Source organism: Zonotrichia albicollis, chromosome Z (genome assembly GCF_047830755.1).
Source record: "Zonotrichia albicollis isolate bZonAlb1 chromosome Z, bZonAlb1.hap1, whole genome shotgun sequence".
NCBI classification, from domain to species: Eukaryota; Metazoa; Chordata; class Aves; order Passeriformes; family Passerellidae; genus Zonotrichia; species Zonotrichia albicollis.
Genome location: NC_133860.1, coordinates 53,717,508 through 53,744,797, shown reverse-complemented (window position 1 = coordinate 53,744,797; position 27,290 = coordinate 53,717,508). Strand labels below are relative to the sequence as shown.

The window sequence follows — 27,290 nt, the reverse complement described above, 5'->3', positions numbered from 1 at the left end:
TACACATAGCTCCCTTGATACCCCACCCTGACAGAACAGATCCTTCTCTTCTGCTTGGAAATAAACCTCATGCAGTGGAATCAGACTGGCAGTTGCATGCACACATCATCTTATCCAGACCAGTACCAGAGAAAATAGGGCAATGATCTACAAGAAAGCTATGGGGGAATAAAAATACAGAAGAGGGCGGGAGGCAGACCAAAATCAAAACCAAATGAACAAAAACCCATAAAGAATGTTCTTCCAAGTGGAAGAAGAAGAAAAGGGTAAATCTTTTTCCCACTTGCGAACTCATTCCAGCAGGTGTTCCTTCTTGTAGAATGTATTAAACCCATTTTGCTTGCTTGATGCTCTTATGGCAGTATGCTTCATTCTTCAAAATATTTAATAAGCTACAATGAAACAAAGCAAGAGAAAATAGTGTATTGTTTAGCTTCAGGGTTTGAACGGGGCTGCCTTACAGCAATCTGACATGCCTGACTTGGGGAGAGAGGAGGAGAACAAGCGAAAGAATAGGGATGAACGAAATAATCTGTGTTCTGCTATCTGGATATGAACAAGGAATTTCTATTCCTACTTGATAATGTGCTATAAACCACTGCATGAAGATCTCTGTCTGAATCTGCCAGTGGCTTAAAGTAAAGACTTTGAGAAGAGCCTGAGAATATCAACAGCGAGCTTTCCCCATGTTAACTATTGTACTGTCAACTGAAGAGGAATATTCATTACACACTACTGTACAATCCACAGAGATCTACCTATTGACCTGCCCAATTTGCATTATATGACCTCTTCTATTGACATAGGATGGTTTCCAAAGAACTGGAAGAAAACCGCACTGCAAAGGTAATACCCTTTTTTACTTGTCTTTGATAGGAATCTCTTTTCATAGCTCAGCAAGACAACAGCACAGACTGAAGCCTGGAAGAACTGAATATCGATAATGATTCTCAGACATAATATGGTCTTAAGAGTAGTAGCCTAGCAGCTTGAGATCACCCAGAACAGCTGGGCTGTGCCTGTCACTCTTGCCCAAGAATCAAAGTGTTTTCACTGGAAGTTGAATTGCAGAGAGCTCTGAAAAGAACTGCAAAGAGTGGGGAATTAAAAAGCCAAACCCAGAGTCTTCCTGCCATAGAGAACTTTTCTGAAGAGACCAAGTTCTTCCAGTAGAAGTAATGGGAACCTGAAATCTGGCAACAAGGCCTCAGAAGCAACAAAGTGTCATTCACTGATACAGCAGAACTTTAGTGTCATGAAGTCACTTTGTAACAGCAGAAAGAAAATGCTTTGGCATGACAACTAGACTGCAAAATAAGTCTAAACTAACACCCAAAATTTCAGCATAGCACACATCCTGTGCCACACAAGGATAATATTGTTGCATACTGTTAGATGGGGTGGGAGTAAAACTCCAACAACAGAAGGAGGATCCTGGCCAAGGACTGTATTGGTACAGGAAACACTATGATCTCCTCCAATATAAGGAGAAATGCTGAACACCAAAAATGAGGCACTGGTCCAAAACCAGAAAGGAAGCAAATGCAGGTGAAACACTGGGTAGGCTTTTGCTCTCAAAATATATAAGCAGAAAAGGAAATAAAAGTATATAATCACATAATTAATAATGCTGTTTGCTAATAGGCTTAGTCAAGAAGGTAAAGATGAAGTGGCATCTCTGTCATTTGCTACTACTGTATTCAAATACCCACAATGACAGCTTGACTTTGTTTTTCCATTGCTTATGGGCATCACTGGTGAGCATCAGGTGGGCTACATGCAGCAATTTCTTTAAATGGAAAGTTATAGAAAAATGGGCAATTCCTTAGCCCACTGGGCATGAGATTAATGCTAACAAGTGGTAAAAAAGGGTGATCTCCTGTAGTTATCAAAATGCCAAAGTTATGGAGGAGTAAGTACGGAGATAGTTACTCTCCACACACAGAAATATTCGATTATGGAAGAAAGTTCACACTTGTTTCTGCCTGTAGCATGAATTTAGATCATAAAACCTGACACAATTTAAAAACTTGCAAAGAAAGCCTGAAAATGAGCCAACTGAGCAACTACATAATTTTTTAAGTTGCTGTAATGCCTTCTTTTCCCCTTCTCCATCTTCTCTGTAATTTGTAATCTTTGGTCATATTATTTATGAACTCCTAGCATGTGTAGCATGTGGTTAACTTCAGACAATCCCATCACAGTTGACTACAGTATGCGTAAAGTCAAGCATACATCTTCAGCATTAATGCATAATAGGTGCAAACTTGGAAAGGCAGACTTTATGATGCTGTAAATTTTCCAGAATTATTTGACGATAAAAACATCAAGAGTTACTAGCAAGAAATACACCCTATGGAATTACAAAATAGATTGCAATGTTTTTAAGGAGCATTCAACACACACAAAATATAAGAGCACAGGGTAAACACAGCAATCAGAAAGAAGCCAAAAGAGAAGACTGCATTCTTTTTAGTAATAAGTTTAGGAAGATGATAATTTAAATCAGCTGAGTAGTAAAAACTGAAGCAAAGCTTTCAAAACACATTAACACACGTCAAATAAAGATAACATCTGGCTGCTACTAATGGTATTTTCTTTTCTGTATATTCTTCTAGGCTGTCTAGAGTAAGGAATAAAATAACTCCAAAGTCATATTTACACAAATAGGTAAAAAAGATTTGCTGAAGGCTTTTATCTGAGTAACAGTAATTCTTAGAACCGCCATTCTAAATGTTGATGCTTAGCTTAATTCTTTTCCCAACACATCTTAAGAGATCAACTTTTAAGTAAAATGTGATAACAAATCGACTAACAAATTAGCTTTGAATGCTCTCTTGTTATAGTCAGCACATTCAAAGCCTATTTTCCTGGAAGAGGTTCAAGTTTTTACTGGATATTTTCCAAGCAGCTTGTATTGCAGTAATCTACCACTTTCCCTCTTACAGACCCTGAGAAGTCACGGCCATTACTCAAACAACCTGAACATACTACTCTAACCTGAAGAAATTTCTAATGTTAACAAATGAATGTCTCAAAAAGATATTTTCTCTTTTATAGTTTTACATATGTTCACTACTCGTACCTGCAACACTGATGGGAGAGGACCTCAAAAAATCTGAATCAAATAGTTTCACTGTTTGTTTAAAACAAGTTAAGTGATGTGGTTGCTTGCTGAGAGTGAATCATTGGTAAGATAGCATACAGACAAAACAGAACCCAAGCTGAAGAGGAAACAAAGACATAGAAACAATGGCTCAAGAGTACACAATATCAATGTCAGTGGTTTGAAAACCAGCAAAGGCAATTCTTTGGCACACGCAGTTACGAGTGTACTTAAGATGATATGAACTTTTATCTGTTGTGCCTGTTCGCACCCTTGACGTGATCTGTACTGTTTGTACTTCCTTTGTACTGCTCTCTCTCTGCTGGCAGATATTTAAAAAATAAAAAAAAGTTTTTCTAATGTTATGATACAAGACACCAAAACAGCCCACAAAGAGTCATATAGCAGCTCCTCCAGTGGCATGGTTCTGGAGCTATATGGATATATACCATATAATGGGTTTGCATAAAGGAACAGTGGTACTGATGAAGAGTAGAACAAATTACTACTCTTACTCTTTAAAGGGAGAGTGAGCATATTGAAAATTATTACAGGGCCCAGAGTAAAAAAAAAAAAATATCCTAGTGGGAATCCTACTACAGACCACCAAGATGAAGAGGCAGAAGAAATATTCTATAAGCAGCCAGCAGAATTCTCAAAATCACAGACCCTTCCTCTCATAAGGGATTCCAATTTAAAAGATGCCTACTGGAAATACAACAAAACAGAGAGAAAACAGTCCAGGAGGTTCCTGGAGGACAATTTCCTGACACAGTACGGATGAGAGAGACAACAAGGGTTGGTGCCCCACTGGACCTGCTGTTTGTGAACAGAAAAGGATTGGTGAGAGAGGCAAAGGTCAGAGGCCCTCTTGGCCCAGCCAGCATGGGTTTATGAAAGGCACATCCTTCACATCCTGTGGATATTGTCTACATGGACTTTAGTAAAGCTTTTGACACCTTTTCTCATAACATTCTCTTGGAGAGACTGGCTTCTCATGGTGTGGATGAGTGCACTCTTTGCTGGGTATAAACTGACTGGATGGCTGGGGCAGCAGCGCTGCTGAATGGAGTTACACCAGCTGGCAGCCCAGGGCTCAGCGTTGAAGAGAGCTGTGCTGAATATCCTTACTGACAATCTGGACAAGGGGACTGAGTGCCTCCTCAGTCAGCTGGCAGATGACACCACGTTGGGCAGGAGGGCAGGAAGGCTCTGCTGAAATTTCTTGAGGGATTAATGAGCCAAGGCTAATGGTATAATGTTGCCCAGGCACAATTTATCTGGTAATATTGGGATCTTATTCCAATAGTATAAGGTTCAACAAGACCAAGTCATGACAGCCCCATGCAGTGCTACAGGCTGGAGGCAGAGTGGCCAGAGACCTGACTGGTGGAAAAAAACCTGGAAGTGCTGGCTGACAGCAGCTGAACATGAGCCAGCAGTGTGCCCAGGTGGCCAGAAAGATCAATGGCATCCTGGCCTGTATCAGCAATAGTGTGGCCAGCAGGACCAGGGAACGGATGCCCTGTACTCCCAACTGGTGAGGCCACACCTGGAGTTTTATGTCCAGTTCTGGGCCCCTTAATTCAGGAAAGATATTGAGGTGCTGGATTGTGTCCACAGAAGGGCAACAGAGCAAGGGAAAGGGTCCAGAACACAAGTCCTGTGAGGAGTGGCTAAAGCAGCTGGGGCTGTCTGGACAGGAGAAAAGGAGGCTCAGAAGACATTATCACTGTCTACAACAGCCTGAAAGGAGGTTCTAGTGCAGCAGGAGTGAGTCTCTTTTACCAGGCAACTAGTATTGGATGAGAGGAAATGGCCTCAAGTTGTGCCAGGGGAGGTTTAGAGTGGATATTAGGAAAAACCTCTTCCCTGAAAACACAGTCTAGCATCGGCTGGCCAGGAAAGTGGTGGAACCACCATACCTGGTGAAGCACTCAGAAAAACTTTTAAATGTGGCACTTGGGAACATGGTTTAACTGAGAACACAGTGGTGCTGGTCTGATGGTTGAATTCAATGGTCTTAGAAGTCTTTCCCAACATAAAAAATTTCTGTTACTCTATGTACTGTATCAGCAATTAGTGGAAACTCTAAGTGCTCAGATGCAACTTATCTACTAGAAAATTTGCATGTGTCTGTTCACAAAGGGGAATGAATACAGACCTTAAAAAAATCTAGGATTAAGAATGAAAAATTATGAAAAGGGAAAGAGAATCAGGAGCAGAGTAGTAATAATAATAATAATAATAAGGATAATAATAATTTTTTTAAAGAATCAAATACCATGTTACTTGCTCTCTAAGATTCAGCAATTTATGTCTTTGAGGATGCTGATTCCACAGAAGGAAAGCAAGCTCTACTGACAAAACTAAAGGGGGGAATGAAAAAATCAATAGCAGTCATTAATCAGAAAAGGAGCATTTAGAGCTCCTACATAAATAACAAAGAAACCATCAGAATCATATCTCTACAAATTGCTTCAAAGATCTTTTAAGCGATCTAGGAACAAAAAGTCATCTCCCAAATCATACTGTGGGATGAAAAGCAATACATGCAGAGCACATTTCCGTTCTTAATCATGTATATAGGAACATCTGTCAGGATACATGTTTCACCATTTGTCCTCCCTTCCACTCTAATGACTATTTTTCACCCAGCAAAACAGCATAGATAGAGGACAAAAAATTAATACAACCTACTAACAAATAAAAGATTCATGGCCAAAAATTGGACATAATCTTATAAAGGGAAAACGTAGTCCTCTGCAAAAGGCTAAGTTCACCTTAAAACAGTATTAGAGTCCAGTATTTCCTTCTTCTGATTGCAGGACTTCACCTCAATTTCACATTGGAGGTGGAGGGAGGAAGAATTAAACTCTTCAAAATCACTTTCTGTTATCATTTAATAAAGGGCAGAAATTCCCACATAAATCACAGAACTTAAAACTCTCTTCCTCCTTCTCCCCCATCAGTTTCTATTTAAGGTAAAGAAAATCCACATCTGCCAGAGAAGGCAGAAAGCACAAACTGTAAGCTAAAGGCCTTGCCATGAGGAGTGCCAGTGGTGTGATATGTGCCTTTACATATCAAAACTCTGCTTCGAAACCTTTCCACACAGACCAGTGCAAAAAATAACAACTGCAGCAAATCTGTGTTTTCTGCTATGTATAAACAGATGGCAAAATTAATCTCTGGCTAAGTAGGCACACACTGGTTCATGTACCTTATTTACCAAATGCTCCACTAATGTCCTATCCATAGGCAGTGTGAAGAGATTTGTTTTTTCCTCCTCTGGACTAACAGTAAAAAGATAGCATTTCTGTTGGGACTCTGTAAATTTTGGTCCTTTCCTTTAGAAATGAGAGTAACATCTGTGCTCTTCCCAGCAGACTTCTAAATAACCTTCTAGGGTCACCACAGTAAACAGTTTCTAAAACCTTGGGCTAAAAACTGAAAAGTTACCATCCGAGATGTATCACAAATCAAACAATAAAAGCTAGAAGTTAAGCAATGGCACTGGTCACAGAGAGATTCAAGTGGCAAAATCCATACACAATTCTATTACCAAAGCTTTTAAATGTGGCAGCTATAAATCACTTCTAAGATTCCTCACAAGGTATGGTTTTAGAGCCATGTAATACCAACATAAAACAGATGCATGTTATGCATCTCACAGATATATTTCTCTAATGCATCTTATCAAGCCAATCCTTACCAAGTCAAATTTCTACATAGCACTTACTGAGAAGCGGAGATTCCTTAACTCTAAGTGCTAACACGATGCTTCTTCATGCTGACAGCACACAAGTACACACTGTGTTGGATTTCAACAAGCTGTCCTTCCTTGAGATAAAAACCTGGGATGCACGGACTGATCCATTCTTTCCAGCCCATTCTGTGTCTTCAAAGATGCCCATTTCTGGTGCAGCTGTGGTCCTGTGCAGAGGACTGCAATGCCTGCTCTTCTCAGAGCTGAGCAGCCTCTTCCCACAAGTGTTAGGAGACGTGGATACCATTACCCCTCTCCAAGCAGATTTCACTGTGAGATGTAGTGTTATGCCTCTTTAATGTAGTGCCCATTAGCCAGGTAACTGAAAGTTAAAGTGAATTCTTTTGCTTTAGTGCAGTTTCCTAGTTACAGTGGCTTCGATAAAGGAAGGTCTTGACAAGGATCAAATCATCTGGATTTAAATTGCAGCCCCAAGACTGTGGAAGGACCACTTGTTCTTTTTGCCTTAGCCTCTTTAAAAAGTATAACAGAGAAAGCAGTAGACCTCTGTTTCACAAACAATCCTGAGTTAGTTCATCGGTGTTTGTGATGCATTCATATACCCAAGGACATGACTGTGAAGAATTCAGCAAGCAATAGGCAAGTAACTGTCTTGCTAATAAAAATCAAACATTCTGAAACATCAGACAGTGTAAGACCTCCTAAATTCCTTCTTCATCGATGGACTTAACATGCTGAAATACTCTACTTAGGCAGTATTTTAGTGTCCATCCCAGTTAAGCACTAGAGCCCTTGCTCTGGTCCCACATTTAAGATTGAAGACATGAAAAGTACTATTCACCCACCTGAAGCAATGCAAACATTTACCTGACTCACTCTACAATACAGTCCTGGTCCTCATTCATAGCTGTAGGCAGCAGCCTACAAAGTGTGGTTGGGAAGAAGTCTAGGTGGCAAATATGTGACCTTGTTTAGGAGTGATATCAGAACTCCTGTAGCTGAAACCATGATACAATAGCACCTTTCTTTAGGCCATACTGTACAGTAAGGGTGCCTATTTAAACAGAAAGCATCATCACTGAGTACATAAACATTGCTTGATTTTGCTGTCAAGTGGTTTTGGAAAATCCCTGTCTTTACAATACTGTAAAACCTAACAGACTTTTTTTCCCCCAGCTATCACTGAAGGCAATACACAGCATATAACAGACCAAGATGGAACATAATACATCTGGCATATGGTAGGCACAGCTTCCACTTACTGGAGTACAGACCCCACTGGCAACAGTATTGTCTGATTTCTACAGCGTGTGAAGTGAAACCACACAAATATAAGTAATTAATAAAATATTACATACGTTTGTGTTACAAAATATTACAAAAATTCTCCACAACTCTTCATATTTGCACTGATTAACCCTAATTTAAAAAACAAGATACAGTGGTCACACAGCTTGATACCCCTTGAGAAGCATGGAGGCCAATGTCAGCGCTCATGCCGGATGAGATGGAGTGTGCGAGCCACAACATTCGTGTCACACGCATTTACTTAGGCAGAACGAGCAAAGGCCTCTGGCACCAGCATATTGGCAGTGAGAGGCTCTAAGTCGTCAGCACTTCACACTGCAGCAGCACTGACTGCTCATATAGTGATAGACCAATATAAATTCAACTAGCTACCACAGCTACTGAAAATAGGACAAAAAGCTGAAGACAGTGGCAGCCCACTCGAAGTGTAGCAACAGTAATTAAAACCCATCCTCAGCAATATGGAACCTGGAAATTATTTACATTCCAATTAATTCCCTCAAAAATCCCTAACAGGATAATTTTCAGTTTCCTTAAATGAAGACACTGCATACGGAGGAGATTTATTTAAATTAGACCTCACCTTCAAGGCTCTCTCTGAGGCTGGCACATGGGAATAAAGGAACAAGATGATAAATTCCTCAAAAACACATCTTTGCAACCAAAAAACAGGGTGTCTTTAACTCAGCCAGACTTCAGGTGAATAATTCAAAACCAAAAGTGCTCACCCAAAAGCCTTCTACAAATCAATTTCAGTCTCTAGGCAGGGTCAAAATATTTGCAGGACCATATGACCACTAAATAAAAAATCAGCAAACAAGAGTAATTAAATGGGGGGCAATGAATTTCAACATGTCTTTAGGGTACACAAATAAACATAATTCGAAGCATATAGATATTAAGTCAACCTCTGCTGTCCCACTTTAACAACCTGTGTACAATATACAGACTCTGCTGTCCCACTGTAACAACCTGTGTACAATATAGAGTTTTACAGAATTTAAGCTTCAACCACTGCTTATCACACCTTGAATGAGCAATACGGAAGGGCTGGAGAAAGAAGTGACTGTTGTCCCCATGCTACAACACTTTTGTTCTGGTGTCGCTTATCCTCCCTGACACCACCATTTCCGAATGCACACACCTGGGCAGGAACAACTTTTCCATGCAAACTGTGTGTGCTGGTTCAAGTAGAAAACCCTCGCTGCTCCTCACAGCACCTGCACACGCGTGAGCCAGAAGCAAGCCGCCATCTGAGAGGAGCAGGAGATGCTGCTGCATGTTAAGCAGCATCCGGCATCTGCAGCCCCAGACAAGGCAGCACGGCAATCATGGCAGGCACAGAGGCCAGCTCTTCATTTCAAGTTGCGTGTACTTATCTGCACCACACCACCTTCAGAGGCTTCTGTGCCTATTTTTTAAACAGCCGTTGTTCTCCAGAGCTGTAAAACAATCACTCTCTTAAAAACAAACAAAAATTATGGATCTTTTGAGATGGGTCAAACAAGCACCTTAGCCTCAAATAGGTAGAAATGGTGACAAAAGTGCATTTAAGAAGAAACCTTTTAACATAGTAATTATATGTGACAAGACAGAAGGCGTCCTTTCTTTCAGTAGCTGCCGTTTGCTTATTTTTTAAGAAGATAATGAAAGTGGCATGATAAAACAAAATGCTTAAAAATTAAACCAAAGCCATTCTTTTTTCACTCAGATGCATAGAATGGTAAAGAAAAAGAATTATTTCAATCATTTCCTTAGTAATACACGTAATATTTAAATAGATTTAATAGTGCTGCTCCAAACCAATGAATTATGAGTTTAAAACCTATTAAAATGTAATGTTTTTTTCCTGAGCTGAGGGGAGAGAGATTTAAATTCACTGAATTTTAATATTTCAGCTTGAGCTGCAGGAGGTAGAGAAAGTCCAAATGAACTATTCCATCAGCACCATTCAAGCATGAACATTTTAATCAGTTTTACTTCCTTGGAGTTCTCCAACACAGTTTACGCTGTCATTCTGAAAGCACTTAACACAGAGGGTGTGAAAAACCACCAAGGCTTGTTATTGCCTTCACAATTGATGGCAAATAATTTTGCAGACTTCCTATCATTAAAATGTCACTGCTAAAAATTGAGGTTCAGCATTTCTTGTGCTAAACTGCATTTTCTTTGAACACCATCACATACCTGTTCTTAAGTTTTTGGTACATTTATCTCTCTCCATGTGATAAGCAGGCACACAAGCCTTCATTTCTGCCTTACTATCCAAAGGCAGTTGAAAAAATACTATTTTAAACAGAAAAAATTCCTAAAAAGTTACAAGTTAATTGCCTGGCTTCTTCGTTAAAATGTAACCACACTCACACAGCATGTTCCAATTGTAAAGTATAATGGATTAACGAAAACAAACCCCAATGTTTTAAGAAAGTTAGATGACTCAATTTATTAATACAGGAAATGAAAACATCATTCCTAATTAGATCATATTACTGATTTAAGGCTACGATTTGTGTGCTGTTCCAACAGTGCAGTCTTGCAGATTCTAATGTAAAAACACGGCAGCATGACACATGACAAGATCAACTGGATATATCACACTGCTCATCCTGGAACACCCTGCCCTACAGGGAAGTAGCTCTGGATGTGCACTACAGACTGCCCTGAGCAAGAGTGCTGCAACACACTGCCCATGGCAAACACCAGAGGTAGACCCTGAATGCCTGCAGATTTACAGTCCTCCTGCAGCACGCTTATGATATATCCAGTTTTGGTTTAGTTTTTCTCGCTGCATCTCTCCAGAAGATGATAGATGATATTTAACTTGTTTGAGCCCATCAATAGTTTTAAACTGAACATGACCTGTGAAAGAAGTCATTATAACTCTGTTTCATTCCATTAAACATAACTAGTTTATTGTCAGGAGAACAGGCAGTCTCTCTGGGTCCTGGGCTCACTTCAGTATTTTGCATTTAAACTGCACGGATCAGTGATTTGGTTCATTTACCAATGAAGATAGAATAATATTGCAAGGTTAGAAGGTGCTTCATCAGATTCCATTAAATCAGAGCACATTCACACAAAAATATATACATGTGAAACACAAAGAGAGATATGATCTGTGCACCTTCAGTTCTTTCCTTGTGCCACACTCCATGCTGGTAGCATGCATTTTTAACTCAAGGCCAGAGTTGCTCTATTCAAACCAAGAGAGTTTAGCGTGAGTGAGGTGAACCAAACAGGATGCCCACAAAACAGAGACCTAAGCTACAATCTCATTTCAACAGAAACTCCAAATACTGCTTCTGTTTTTGTCTGATACACAGTTCAATGGGTTAAACAAACACTGGAAGTTTCTAATATACCATAGGGTTCAAAATACACAAACCCTGCCAGACTTACTAAACAGAAAAATAATATAAGACAACATCATCAGATACATAAAAAACCCATTATTTCCGATTATGTTCTTTGTTTTATTTTTATTGGTATTCACATTACAAAGTATGATAAGCCTTTTCTAGCCCCATGCTACATTTTCAGACTTTAAATCTAAATGCAGACATAACACTGTTGTGGGATTCTTGCAACATGATCTTAAGCTTATTAGATAACTAGCAATCCTGTTCATTCCATTTTTAAAAAATTAATCACTAAAAGACTGCATGAGATTACTTATCTATAAACCTAATGAGTACTCAATTTCAATCTGTATTGCTCCTGTTTTTCTAAAATTAAAGAGGAACACACATTATTTCCTAAGTCAACATAGAACAACTGAGTGAAAAAAGGCAGGTAAAAATTAGGCTTGTGAGGGAGGCAAGGGCTAGCTGACTTTAACGCACAAACCCAAATCCGAGAGTTTAGAGAAGTTTGAGACAACAGAATTTCAGTTGACATGAAAAGAAATTCTGACAGGAAGAGAAAAGAAAATTTACTTCTGTCTGGTGGGGGCAAGACCAACAGAATTACTGCCAGGCTCCCAGACAAGTGTCTCATCTGCTTGTTTTTATTCTGTGTGGTTTAGTGGTTCATGAAAGCAGGACAAATTTAAATAACTAGTGTGATGGCCAGTATTTGTAACATCACACACTTTACACTTCCTTTACTAGAAATCAAATTTCTTTTTGCAGTCTGTCTAATGCAAAGGTGAACTGGCAAAAATGTGCACAGGCAGACTGCGAAGTATGAGTGTGCAAGTACACACAAAACCACACATGCACATTTACACACACACTATAAATGCGCATGCAGCACACACATATAAAAGCTTTAACAAAGAAGCCAATCTTTAGCTACTCACTTTATGCAAAAATGTTAATAAAAGGCAATATTTTTGGTTAGGTAATGAAAACTAATTGGGAAATTATTCATTTCCCACTCTCCCCACTGGAGCATAATAGACATACAACAAATGTTATTCGTGATTCTACACGATGCGCTCTGATTCACCCCCTTCTTTCTAACGGGCACTTCAGAGGAAATAAGGGTTACTCTTTTCCATTTATAATTTCTAATTGACTACCAGTGCTTTCTTGTGGTCAGAGGTATACAAAATAGAGCTAGAAATAGCCAATTAAAAACAAGCTACAATCAGACCGCTGCTCTAAACTACTGTCAGCAATGATCAGAAAGTCCTGATTTCCTTGTTAAAAGACAGAGGCATAATTGAAGCCATATCTTCACTTCAGATTGATTATTCGGCGACCCTTATCCACATCTTCATTCAGCAATTTGAATTTTAATGAAAGTAAATGGAATAATTAGCATTTCAAAGTGTGTTTGATGCACTGAATAAAAAAGGAAAAATACTTTTATGTTTAATCTATACACAAAAGAAAAAGCATTTGGGAGGATGCAGAAGATATGAAGTACAGTTGTAGTGTCTTCATTAGAATAACTAAAACAACTGCTTGCTTCAGCTGCATAATTATACAAGAGAATAATGTGTTATTAAGCTATGACTTCTCACCTTTATTTTATGTAGTGCGAACAGCTAGAGTTTTTGCTGTTATGTCTCTTCTCCAGTTTCAAAATATAAACACTGTGGCTGCCCACACCTATAAAATCTCTGTACTGGGCTAATACCGCTGTCAGCAAAGGTTTTACAAGAGGAGCTCCATGCATGACTAAGAGCAGGACACCTATAAGCTCCATAGATGACTAAGAGCAGGACACCTATAAGCACAGTGGGGATGAGTTTTTCTGCTGCCCATCTTGATTGTGTGTTTGGTATTTTGGTTTTGGTGGGTGTGTTTTGGTTGGTTGGTTTGGTGCTTTTTTTGGTTTTCTAAAGTAACAGCTATTTTTTAATGTAAAAATAAAAACTGTGGTTAATACTCAGAGTCTTGAACCAACACGCAAAAAAATATGTGGGCAGCAAAGATGGGGAAAAGTCTATCATATCAAGGGTACCTGTTACCATGGCTGCAGAAGCAGACTGGCAGGTGGTATGCAAAGGAAACAATGGTAGTTAAATGGAACAACAAAAAAACCACAGGAAAAACAAATACTGAGCCTGCTTTGGGGAATAGATACAACACAGACATTAATTACCCCATTAGTCTTCTTGGCACAGTGCAAGCAAAAGTCTTCAGCTAGTAACCAGCTTTTATGAAGGTCAAGCTACTGAACTTCACCACTGCCCACAACTTTTGTCCACCTGATGGAAATGAGTTCATGCAAGAAAGAAAGAAAAAGAAAAGCTATTTACAAGCACTATCAGAGCTAAAATGGAAAGACCACATACCCCAATGATTGCGTTCAGTTCTGCCATGGTCACTTGTTTGGCACGCTCCACAGCCTGCACCACTTGTTGCTGGTGCTATAAATGAAGATCAGAAACAGAACAAAATTATTTGTTTTCTAAATTATTTAGCATAGATTCTTACTTTTATTGTCTTTATTTGCTTTTCTAAGACATGCAGGATCCGAAGTAACTGCTCTCTAATAGACAGTCACATTGTGTGTTGATAAGCAAAAATATATAGGCAAGGGAAGGATTTTTATCTGTATGCCATTACATGCTGGGAATTACACCTCTGCTTCCCAAAGAGCTCTTTCACAACCTGGCTAAATGGAAAACTGTCTTCCTTTTGTTCATCAGCACGATGTGCTTTTGAATTTAAATGCCATCTTCAAATGTAAGCCTCTTTCCTTACAGCCATGGAAACTTTATGAATAAAGCCCACCCAGTTTTCTGAAAAGAAAGGTGTATCTTTTCAACAAGCACATGGCAATCACATCACTGAGGAATATACAGATTCTCCTCCTAGGTGCATTTCAAAGCAGCCCAACCATAAGAAAAAAATTTAAAATGGCATTCACAAATCTGTCAAACATATGAAAGAGAACTAATTATTTCAATCCCCAACATGTAAATTTTAATAGCTTTAAAAAGTCCATCAAAAACACATGGTCTAATTAACAACACAGTTTACAAGCTCCAGTGGTTTTATCAGTTTGAGTGATACTGTATTCCTGCACTAAATTCAAAATTGCTGTATGTTGAAAGCTGACTGGTATTTATTTGAAAACATCGACTACAAACAAAATAAGGTTCTCATCTTGCAACCAGATCCATGGCTGTTCAGACCTCCACCAGTGGCAAATTAATCTTCACAGGCAGCCTCGCAGAATCAGCATGACACAGAACAAATAGGTGCAAGGAGGGGTCATGGAGAACTGCAAGTAGGTTGTGTGATCTGCACTGAGAGTGAGACATCGATGATTTACAGCCACAGGTTGAACAGAAAAAGGAGGGAGGTCCTGACAATCTGGAGAGGTGTGAAAACTGTAACAATGATGCAAACACCAGCTTTGCGTCAAAACCAACATCCAGATGTGTACAAAGCTTAAGGGAAAGGTTGAGAAGGTCCCCTTAAAGATTCAAGTTTGCCCTGCCATGGCTGTGTATATGGGCAGAACGTACAGACCACCTTGTACAGCCATTCCTCCTGTGCATCCTCAGCAGAAGCAAAAAGTAGCAAAAGATAAAACGAGGACCCAAATCCTCAAGACCACCTCCAGCACAAGAGTTAGGTGAAGATCATTGGGACTCCCCAGGGAGCACCCTAAGCCCCACTGCAGGAGGGGCTTAAAAAAGAGGGGCTGTAAAAAAGTGTGCTGCTACTTCAGGGGCTTGGCAGGCCCAGATTTCACAATTCTGAGTGCAACACACAAACAAAAATGGTATTTTCACTTAAAAGCCCTCTTGCATCAAAGTTCTCAGGGCAAAAAAAAACAAACCTAAAAATCCACCCCTAACTCTATGTCCTGGTTTTGGCCTGTACAGAACTATTTTTACACAGCAGCCATGAGGTTTGGGTCTGTCTGGGCTGTCCTATACCACCACACCTCATTGTTTCAGGGCAAAAATAGGCCTGGGCTTCCAGAAGAAATGGCTTTTGGTCCAGGAAAGCATGGTAGCTGGAGGGTCTGTCTTTCATTGGTTTTTTGTCCTAGGCTTGGTGAGCAATTTTACTTGTACATCAGCCTCTCTCTGTACATTTTTGAGATTAGCATAGTTGCTGTTACTGTCTGTTTTCTTATCTCATGGCTGTTTCCAGTAATTTGTTCTTATCTCAACCCATAATCTCTGACTTTTTTCTCCCATAGAGAAAGGTTGTGGGGGAAGTGGCTGCATAGTTTTTTTCTTAGTGGGAACACTAAATGGGGAGTGTCATTCCTAACCAATGACACTAAGAAATTCTGATCCCAACTAAGAAAAACAGATAAATGCAAGTAGTCAAGGTCATAATTTACAAACACTCCTGGATGGAAGAAAATGGTTTTAGAGTTTGTTTGTTTTTAAGCAAATGAAGGAAATTACTGGACGCCACTAATACCACTACTTTTTAGGTGTAAACAGAATCACAGAAGTTTCAGTTTTGTAAAACTGCATTGTCAGTATAAACCAAATCTGCCCAATCTATCTTATAAGAATGTAAAGACTAAAAAGCAGGTTGAACATCAGCATACAATGTTCTTGGTATTCAAGAAAAAGAATTTAAAAATTAAAAATCCAGTGTACCTCTACGACAGATACCAGAAAAAAAGGAAATTATGATATTCAATCACCAAGTTCCTGCTAATGTGTTATCAGCTCCAAGTTATCACTTGTTAAGGATAGGTACAGCTTACATTGATTATATAGCTGCAAGCCTAGTGACCCATGACTCTATGTATGTCAACAGAGTGATTATAAAAACTACACCACTATTTTCTGGTAGAAAACATTCACACCACAGAATTTTTCATTAATTCATTGAAAAAAAAATACTAAAAGAACAAAGCAGAGGTTTTAAAATATTTACTTTTTAAAATAAAATCATTTACTGAGAAATTTACTGTCATCTCCTCTGTCCTACCACAGGCAATGCTTTTTGCACTGAGGAAAAGAAAGCTCTTGTATATGTGAGTGTTCTATTCCAACATCAATTTATTTAAATCCTGCTCCCAGGAGAAGAAAAAATGTCTAAGGCATCTACAAAAGCTGGCCTAAACCTATCAAAATTATTGTAGAACTTACTTCAATTTGCATCCAGGATTTAGAGAATAAGTCAACTCCACAAAAGTTAGAGTATATTCTGTTCCCTTACAGCAAATACATAAAGAATAGTTCTCAGAAGAATTTAGAAAAAATATTATTTCTTAGGCCAGAGGAAGAAAAGGTGAAGGGATGGACTACCAAAACCCCCCTTTCAGATTTCTGCCAGAGCAGTCACACAATCCATCTTTCATTGATTCTAATAGGCTTGGGATCAAGACCTCATAGAGAGGAGAAAACCCGAGGGCCTAGTAACACTTAACCTAAATTAGGTACAGTAGAGACTATTAAAATTCTCCTATTGCTAGCTGCTTTAACATTGATTTCATCTTCAGTGGCTTTGTATGCAAAAGACTCAAAATAGATGGTCTGTAATTAGCCTTTCCATCACTTCCAGCTCATTGCAGCAACAGAGGAGGCACTTCCTCAGCTTCCAAAACCACCCAGGGTTGAGTGACCCTGGCACGACTTCAAGTTACAGACAAAAACCACACACTTGAGTGAAAAAGGGTGCAGGAAAACCCATGCAGAGTTTTGAAGAGCTGTCTGCTCACAGCCTTTCTGAAACTGGGGTGGGCTGGGAGCTCTGTGTTACCAGCCATGGCTCCAGAAACAGGTGGGGATCTCTACACCTAAAGAACCCAGCTGGGTCCAGGGACCCACTGTAACCCAAACCCAAGGTTTTGGGAGGGGGCAGGGAGCCCACGGGCCCACTGAGCAGGATGGCAGCTGGCTGGCCCAGCCTGAATTGGTACCCAAGGATGGATGGTCCCAACACCTACTATGTGTGCCTGAACACCCTCCTGAGCCAGCGCACCAGTAACAAGCAGCATTATGTTAAAACCAAGCCATACACATCCGCCTGTCCACCAAGTGATCATGTAGCGATTTACAGCCAAGTAAAAACAGCAAAAACAATAAAGGGTTACTTTTTTCCCAACCAAATACAGACACAGGGTTGCAACTTTCACACACATTTAATGCTAGCCTTCATCTGTGCACACACGCAAATGACAGATCTGGGTTTTTTCAGCTGTGGGAAAACAGTACTTTGCACTGCATTTAACATGCCAGAGCAATGAGCTCGATACCCTGCCCCACCTGTCATGCAGGCTAGTACTGTTTCTCATTTCTCACTTTTTTTCATTTCTTCTCCCCTTTTTGTGTTCTATAGTGAGCAGTGTGCCTGTACTTGCCTCGTTTTGGAAAATCACTTCATTTAAGTCTCACAGCGTGTAGCAACAACTACAGAGACCACAAGAAGAACCTAGGCTTTTTCACCATCAGTGTCTCACCACGCACTTGTCACCTAGCCCTGGCTTATGCACGGGCATTGCAACACGGTGGAAAATTCCCAGGCTTTTCATACCATGTCAGAGCTCTCCACAACTCCCAGTGACAGGCAGAGTTGTGCTGACAGCAAGTGAGCAGCCAAAATTTCCCCAGGCACGGACACAATTACACTGGTGTTAAAAACCCCTAATTACAGCCTGTCTTCAGGGTTGCCACCAACATCCAAAGCAAAACTCACTGAAAAATTTGCTTTGAAGAAGTAAGCAGCCTCTGCTATTCCTTACTTTATTATTTTGTTGTTTATGATATGTTTAGAGGTAGTACAGGTCTTGCTTAAGAACTGCAGCATGCCCTTCTTGGAAACCCTATCTAGAGACAGCATAATGAGACAAGGCCATGCCAAAAATGCTAGTGAGAACTGGAAAGCAAATACACATTTACCATGGCATACAGCGTGCACTGTAAAGGCTACAAGGGACAAGTTGGGTTACTGCATCCAGGCACCATAACCCAGACAAGATATAATAACTACTTCACAAAAATGTGAGAGCATTATTAGCAATGTATGCATTAATTGCTAATGAGATGCATTTCTTGGCAGAAGGATTACAGATCTCTCAGAGTTCCCTTGCATTTACTGTTTAGCTCTAGTCTGGGGCAAGTCTGAGATGGAGGCAAATAATTCTGTTTTCTCAACCTCACATCTCAGACCAAAAGCTATTTCCTCTCGATCAGTATGCAAGAAATCCCCCTCTGCTTCTGCATAGTGGATCTCATACTCCTCATTCAAATTTACTGGACTTTAGAAACACCTCTAGGGGAAGCATGTACAAAGAAGAGCAAGCATATTATGCTCCACATCAACCTCTTTAAAGAAAAACCATCAATTGATATCAAAAAGTTCGAAAAGAGAAGACTCCAAGCAGAATTTCCTCTTGATGTTTACATGTTTGCATGCCAGTGCTTTGCATTTTATTACACTAGAAGGTACATCTAACGACCTTAGTGTGCACAGGGAAGATGCCTGTTAAAAAACAATCCGTCTAGCTAGTTATTAGCTAGCTCACTGACAGTTGGAAAGGAAAGTGAACCTCCCAAGAAAGTTTATAACAGCCTCATTCAGCATTCCAAAATGTTTTCATTGAGGCATGTAAATTGACAGGGACCAGTACTTGCTTCTCAAGCACCTTTTGCAAGTAGTGCTGAGCTCTAAGTTGCCACAACTACAGCATTTGCTGTACATCTGCCAGTTTATATGTGTTTCATTAATATAAACACAGACAGTATTTACTCAAAAGAAGGTGACTGTGATATGTATCTCCAGACACACTGAAGAAGTGCCACTATCCAACACTGGAGGTCATTCAGCACTTAGCCCGCAATAACAGCCAAAGGTTGCAACTAGCCACAAACACCACCTTGAGCAGACAGGAACTAGCCCCAGCTTGAAAGCCACAGGTTGTGAAAGTGTCATACTCTGCTGAAGCTGGTAAATTCAGTTAAGAAGTGTCAATTAGCAGAGGCACTGTCTATGGCTATAGACATAAAATTAATTGCACTGTACTGGCTAGGTCATTCAAGCATGGGAACACTGAACTATCTACCAACTGCAGCAGATTAAACTAAATTAACTGAATGACCACAACCTACACCCAGGCAGGCACCCCTTTCATTTTATGCAATAGGAACTACTTTGATCACACTGTTATCTCACCGTATCACACAGAGGTGGAAAATGACTGTTGCAGCACAGGAAGCTCAACACCACAGCAGAAATTGAACACACATTGCCCCTGAGGTCCATATCACATTTTTGACCACAGAATCACTCTTTCCTACAAAAATGGGAAGCTTGTGGTTTTTTGGTGCTGTTTTTTACAGTCTGCCTAAACTGGAATAAATGTAAAAACAAGGTATCAGTTGACTGTGTGTTTAGGCAGGTTAGAAACTTTGTTTTAAATATATGCTTAGATGATGTACAGCACAATAAAACTGCCTGAGGCCTGGAGAATTTACTGAATACTATACTGGACTGCCCCCAGAAATAAAGCAGACAGTAGTACACAGTAGGGTGATGTATTATAAATGCATCCTTTTCACAAGTTCTCTATGTGATTTTGCCCACAATTTCTTACTTCTAAGTGAGTTACCACAAGCCATTGATTCCTTACAAAGTTAACAAGCAATAAGACAAGTTAACCTGGTGCTATTATGAGGCAATAATGTTGCCATCAGTGCATGCAACCACTGTATTTTGTTCATTTTTCCCTCAGGCACAATATAAAGAAGCCTGATCACATTTTTCAGCCACTATTCCACAATTAGACTGCATGTAAAATGCATAAACAGCAAAAGCATGCTGCAATTCAATTCTCTATTAATCTGGATGATGAAATAAAGAGACTTCCATTAAGACATTAACTTTTTAAGGATACAAATTAGAGAGAAACCAAGACTATTACTACACTCAAACCTGAAGCTCAGTTCCCTTTTGACACATCAGTGTATGCCAACATATACTGATTTAAATATGTATTCTTACTTGAAGAGGTCAAAAAATCATCAATATGTTCCTAAACCCATTGTAAAAAAGTCACTGGCAGCTGCGCTGTCAAGACACATGAAAAGCTTTTTTTTATGCTTCCCCTCTCAATCCTTCCCTGCTGTCTATATGTGGTATGCTATCTCTGAAAAGCAAATAAAAATGTGTAACTGCACCCCATAGAGACTCTGAAGCAGTCAAAGTACAAAACAGCTACTTGTTTTAGATCTGTGAAGGACTTGAATGCTGGTCCTCCAGCAATGGAGCAAGAACATTACACATTATTTAGTTTCCACAAATCCATCTTCATAAGCAGAGAGTCCAGTGGCACTCACAAACACTGTCAGGTTCTAGTTTTGATGGTGTAATTCTTGTTTCAAATACACACAGATACACACACGTGTGGCACGCACAAAGCTCATTAGCTGAACAGCAACATGGACCACACAGCCTCTCATTTGCAGCCAGCTGAGCAGCTCCCTCGAAAAGCACCGGCATTTTATGTAACAACCGAAAAGCCAGGAGGAAGTCACATCGCATTCTCAGGCATGACGTTTTACAGATGCAACACATAAAAATACACCTTCCAATTCTGTCTTTGCATCTACATATTGTATTAAAATGACGCTGTGCGCTAAATTGATGCACACAAACCTGCACCAACAGATCCCAATGTCCAGTCCCTTTCCTTCAGAGGAGTCGACAAGGGAAGCCAATATGCACCAAAGGTTTCCTTTCATGAACCACACTTCCTATTTACTTCACACACGCCAGTTGCTTGGAAGTTTCCTCATTAGCTCCCATCTACCCCCCTAAATCCCAGCGCCTTTTAAATTATCTACAATGCACTCACAATAATACTAGCAAATCATAATTTGGAAAAAATTAATGGTTAGAGAAATTAGCTCACAGTGAGTTTCAATTTTCTGTTTACATTCCCCAAATACACAAAAACATAAAAGGATTTAAGGTAGGAAGTAATCAGGGATACAGAGAGCAAAGAGCCAGCATAAAAACTGTGTTTCTATGCCTGCTGTGTTGAACATCACTATTCATGTACCAAAACAGAAGTTTCTGCCGAACTTTAATGTTCACTGCCAAAGATGGAGCACAAATTATGCCTTTCTAGCATTTTTGCAAGCTGTCTTTGATTTCAGACCTACAAAATCATAACTGCAAGAGAAACTACATTGTATGTTGAAGAAAAATATTTAAACTAAAATTCTGCTTTGACACTGCAACACATTCCATTTCATAAATATATTTAAATGGTATTGCAATAGGCTTGAAGATAATGATGATAAAGTGATAACAGCGCAACGGAAAGTCATCTACAAGTGCCAAGAGATCCATAAGGAAACAGACTCAACACAAAGCCCCACATTTGTAATAGATACAATGATGCAATCGTTTAGATCAGAAGCAGTACAGATGACTACCTACCTCTTGGGACAGGAAGGGAATGACTTGTGCACATATAGCATTCAGCCTCTTGACAATTTCTGCCTGTAAGTCACAAGAAAAAAGAAGTTCAATTACATAAATTCTCAACTGAGACTGTCACCCATGAACCCTAAAGAGAAATTTGTTTTCTTTCAACTCTGGCCATACTCTGGCCAAGAGATGTTCTCAAAATAACAAAAGTGTTCGCACAGGGATCCAAATGTACTTAGGAAGCTAGTAATTTCTGGCTAAAATATTTTCCTTAAAACCACTATTTCGAACCGATACAAAGTGTAGTTATTTTTGATTACATTATCATAGGAATTTAAAGAACAGAATCTTCAGGAGATGTAACAAAAAAGATAAACAAAATTCTTTGTATCAAACTGAACTCTCTCTTATGACGCAAAAGGAAGGATCACTTCAAATAAGAGCAATGCCATTGTAAGCAAAGGGAACAAATACACCGTTTACTTGTAACAGTGCGTATCATGAGAACATTAGCATTGCAATATACAATGTTACTGATAATCATTCTACCATATATTTCAGGAAGGAATACTGCAGCCTTGTAACACGCTTCTGCTGTTATTTATTCTCCTGGTTAGTAGTAGCTACTTTCATGTGGCAACTGTAACCACAAATTAATAATACACATTGTTTTATTTTCATATCAGAGATCAATTCTCTGTATTTAATCTGAAAATCTCAATAGAGACAGAGGAGATCTGTTTAAATAATACAAAAATTACAGCTCCAGAAGCAGAATATTCAAAGCCATACAGACTTTCCTACTATAAATCATAATTTTCTTACACTAAATTCTAACCAGGATCAGCTCCTCATTTTACGATCAGACTTTCCTCTTGCAAAGTCACGAATTATGGGATAAAGACATACTAACATGCAATTTAGCATTCCTTCTTCTAAAGGCAAACCTTCCAGCCTTTTTGCTATGCTATCTTTTAAATAGCAAACACTTGGAAAAGAATCTGTAGATCAGAAAGGCTCACAAGCAGCACTAAAAAGGCAGAAGTTCAAATAAAATAAATCTGGGTTCAAGGAATATTACAGTTAAAAAGCTATGTAACCAGCAGATATGGTTTGCAAGAGGTAAGAGCACATGTGAAACTAACTCTGCCCCCTTGTGCATACTGTGTGATACACATGACTTAATACATACTATTTTGGAATACACTTCTCCCTTTCTCTGAAATCCACCTAGATTCCCTTACACTATTTATATAGCAATTTCTATGTTAAACTGTCCTTGTATCTCCTCACTGGTTTTCACTGTTTATGCAAGTCCTCATATAATTAAATTTATGCATTTTAATGATTTTTTTTTTCGTATTTGTTTAATACGCCTTTTCTATTTATTCAGCAGCATAGGTACCTTATAGGATACTTTATAATATGTTCTGTTCAGCAAAAAACTAAATTATCCACAAATTTCAAATACATCTATAATATCAGATATCCCACAAGGGAAAACTTAAATATTCTTTTAAATAGACAGCATTCACTACACTAGTTGACAAGGAGATTTATAACTGCTTGTTACACAGAGCAGCACAGGGTGTCACAAGTTGTGTGCACCTAAGCTTCAGCCAGAAAGGCTACACTATCCAATACAGCATTACTTGAACAACAGCATTTGATTAAGGAAATGTAGACTGCAAATATAAGGCACAGCTGTAAAGTACCTGTTCTTAGTGGTTCTTAGTCATTTCCAAATTTTGGGTTCCAACCACACTGTTTGTTTTTTGGTTTTTTTTTTTTTTGAGAAATCTCCTGAGTGCCCTAAAACCAGTGAGAAAACTACACATTCTATTCTATTCTTCAAGGCTTTTCCACATGAGCAGAAAATTTCCCAGTGCCTCTGTCTTGGAGTAAGCTGAAGCCACTCTGACCTGCCATTTAACATAGATATGTGCCTTTGTAAAAAAAAAAAAAAAAAAAAAAAAAAAAAAAAAAAGGCACATCATGCTTTCTTCTGCTGCAAAACAACTCCTCCCATCTTTAAAATGCCTGTCACAACCTTGCCCTGCACAGCTCCCCGTGGGTAGCCTTTGGAAAACCCCTTTTCTACCACAGCTACATTAGCTAGATACCTTTACTGCACTGCTAAGGAACCGAGAACAAAACCAGCCCGAAGAGCCATGCATGAGCTCAGCATCTAATTTTAAAAAGCTTGTAGATTCATAGATTTTAAGGCCAGAAGGGACTGTTACAATTGTCTTATTTGACCTCCTGGGTAATACAGGCTGTAAAACTTCACTGGCTTCCCCATCAAACCTGTAAATTACTGTTCAGCTAGAATATAGCTTAGTCAACAAAAATAATTGTATTCAATTTACTTTGAGGCATTTCTGCTCAAGTAAGGTACTCAACCACAGATACTTCAAGTTATTTCAGTTATTATGTTTTTCTTTTGATCACTTCTCTTCCTTCTCCCCAACAGATGTATGTCTCCCTTCTACTGCTCTTCTGGCCAATGTAGGCTGAAATACATTTTCTCAATATTTATAGAAAAATTCACCTCTGGCAGATTCCAAACCTGGGAAATGTTCAACTAAAAAGAGTTGTAAGTAACTGAAAAGCTGTAAGTAACTGAAAACAGGTGGCTGAATATGTACAGTTACACAACAGCAATAAATATCTTCATATCAATCCCACTGGAGTGCAGAATGAGTCCTTGCATGCTGTATGCAGGGAAGTGAGCTGATGGAGACAGCACCCAACTCATACTGTGGAGAAGAAAAATAGCTAAAACAGGTTCAAGTGATGTCAAAACATCCCTCAGCAGCATTTCTCTGCTAGGCCAATCACAACAAAGCCAAAAAGCCCTGGCTATGCCAAAGTGTTTGCATTTTTTCCTTATTAAAACAGTCTTCACTTTCCCTAACAAAAAGCATCCCCAGTTGCTTTTATGGCTATGTATAAAAGCCATAGTTATCATCCTCCAAATTCAGGCAGCAAGGAAACAGGCCAGCTGAGCAGCGGCAGACTGAAGAGACACAGCATGACTGAGACACAGACTGCCTACCTTTGGAGACCACATGCACTCTGAAGGCATAAAGGAAAACACTGTGTACATGCACAAATGATAGGAAGGTACACGCTCTGTACCAGTAAAAGTATCACACCTTTTCAAAAGTATCAGACATTTTCACGTGGTAAATATGAAGTACACTCTGCCTCAATACTTCAACTGTTTCAACAATTAACTGCAGGAGATAATGCCACAGCAACAGGCTTGATTGCCTTCCACAAAACATACAGGAGAAAGAAGTTAGCTGCCAGAAGCTAGTTGGATGGGATTCTTGAGATGCTGCCCTGAAGCTTGAAGGTGTAGGTACTGATGACATAGATTAGCATCTCAGTAGACCTATTCCTAGTACCCCTGGAGGAAGCCTGGAAACTCATTCTTCTTTGCCTAAGGTACAAACTCCGACACAAGGTAAAGCACAAATTCACATTTCTACTCACACATTTTTACAACCCTACATTTGAACAACACTTCAGGATTTCTTTTTTCTGTTAGGCATCAGGTCAATAGGTTTTTCATGATCAGTCTAACTGCCAGGAGAAGGAGAAAGTATGATTTCATAAAACCAGGCATCCAATTCCTCACACAGAAAGTCAAAGTTGCCTCGGAAACACGGCTGCTTCCAGAGTCATCTAATTTTACCTTTTTTGTCCCATAGGACCAGGCTTTAGAGAGGCTTCATTTATTTACAGACCCTTCCACTGGGCTGCAGTTATCAGCCAGCAACGCTGTGGACACACACACTTCTAATGGCCTATGTTTTGAAACCAAGTCTAATCTGATGGCACAGTGCCCAAACTCCTTTTCCAGCATAGCCATTAAAGGATGTAGGTTATTGCTGTTGTCACCATTGATATTTGTCATTGTAATGTAATTAGGGCCCTAAAATGATGCATTACAGCCCTTGGCACAGCTTCTATTAAAATCTTTTCTTCTGCTCACTGAACTGCGACCTGCTTTCTGATGAATAACAGACAGACAGCTTTAGGGTGAGGAACAGATTCATCAAAGTAGTATTTTCCAGCTCTGGAAATAAAATAAATAAATAAATGAGTACAAGGGCAACCTAAAAAGAAAAACACAAGGCGGGGGGTGAGGGGGGTGAGGTTAGGGGGAAGGAAAGCAAACAGCATACTTGAATTTCATCTGACCACTTGAAATTCTGATTGCATTTAATGAATCTTTCTTAGGACAATATATTCCCAGCCTGTGAATCACATGGTTAATCAGGGCTCTAATCTGCTATCCACCAGCCTATGCCAGCACTGTAAATTCCAATTACATTTATAGGTTATGTGGGTCATGCATTCCCAAACAGCTATATTCATGGATATCCCATGTAAACTGGCACATTTTCTGAAATGCTGTTGTTAGTGTTACTGAATGTTATAATACTATTCAAAGCTTTATGAAAGCTCCTGATAAACAACTGCTAAATTATTGCCTGTGGATACAGCGTGATGCTCTGAAATAGCATTAATGGCCCAATAAAAGGGTGACTGCTCATGCCAACATATAAAAAAGATAGCTTTTGCTGCCACAGTTTGTCAAATCTGTTAACAAACACCGACACTTCTACTACTCCTTTCCCTGAACACAAAAGATGCTTGGTTTTGCATAAAAACACACCAGCATGGAACCAGAAAAGATGAAAGAAAGGCAGAAAGGAAAGACTTGTGCTCAAATCGCCTTTTTGCTTGTGTAATGCAAGCCTGTATTGTTTGCATCCTTTGGGAGACACCTACAAGACACTGTTTTAAAAATTTTGATCTCTTTTCATCGACACTTACGTGGTATCATTTTAAAAAGAGAAAGATTAAGTATTTATTAACTACAATGTTAACTTTTTTCCTTTTTTCTGCATATGAAGAGATGATAATAAATCACTGTGCCAGAATCTGATCCCAGTAAAATTATGAAGACCCATATCAGTTAACAGTCCCTTCAGCATTGTTGCAGGGATTCAACACAAGAGCAAAAGCTTAAGTTTCTGATTCAGACAGTGAAATCTTTTTGACCTGAAAGTTAAATGGTACTTTATTTCCTAAATACACCCAAAAACCTGACACCTTAAGTTCAGAAGTGCCTATAAAGCGTTCTGAAAAATGTTCAAAGATAAGTCTGTAGATGAGACTATACCTCAGGCCACTTGAGGTGACCCAGTAAAGCTGGTCCTTGGAGCACAACCACGGCTCCACAGCTATCAGCTGCAGGAAAAGAGGAGCATGTGATGGACCATTAGAATCCTAAATCCCTTTCAGGATGGCAACA

General features: G+C 39.3%; 1 protein-coding gene across 4 annotated transcripts in view; it reads right to left on the bottom strand.

Annotated features, from left to right (window-relative positions):
• The window catches only part of LOC102072430 (TLE family member 4, transcriptional corepressor), a 103,230-nt gene that overhangs the window by 49,593 nt on the left and 26,347 nt on the right, over nucleotides 1-27,290 (bottom strand). For 3 of the 4 annotated variants that reach the window (XM_014270878.3, XM_014270877.3, XM_005492407.4), the window contains exons 5-6: nucleotides 21,968-22,030; nucleotides 13,891-13,965 (exon numbers count right to left, since the gene is read on the bottom strand). In XM_014270878.3, coding sequence (XP_014126353.1) covers nucleotides 13,891-13,965; nucleotides 21,968-22,030 — 138 coding nt within the window. The remainder of the gene's footprint in view (nucleotides 1-13,890; nucleotides 13,966-21,967; nucleotides 22,031-27,290) is intronic. The other variant, XM_026796632.2, reaches the window with a different exon arrangement.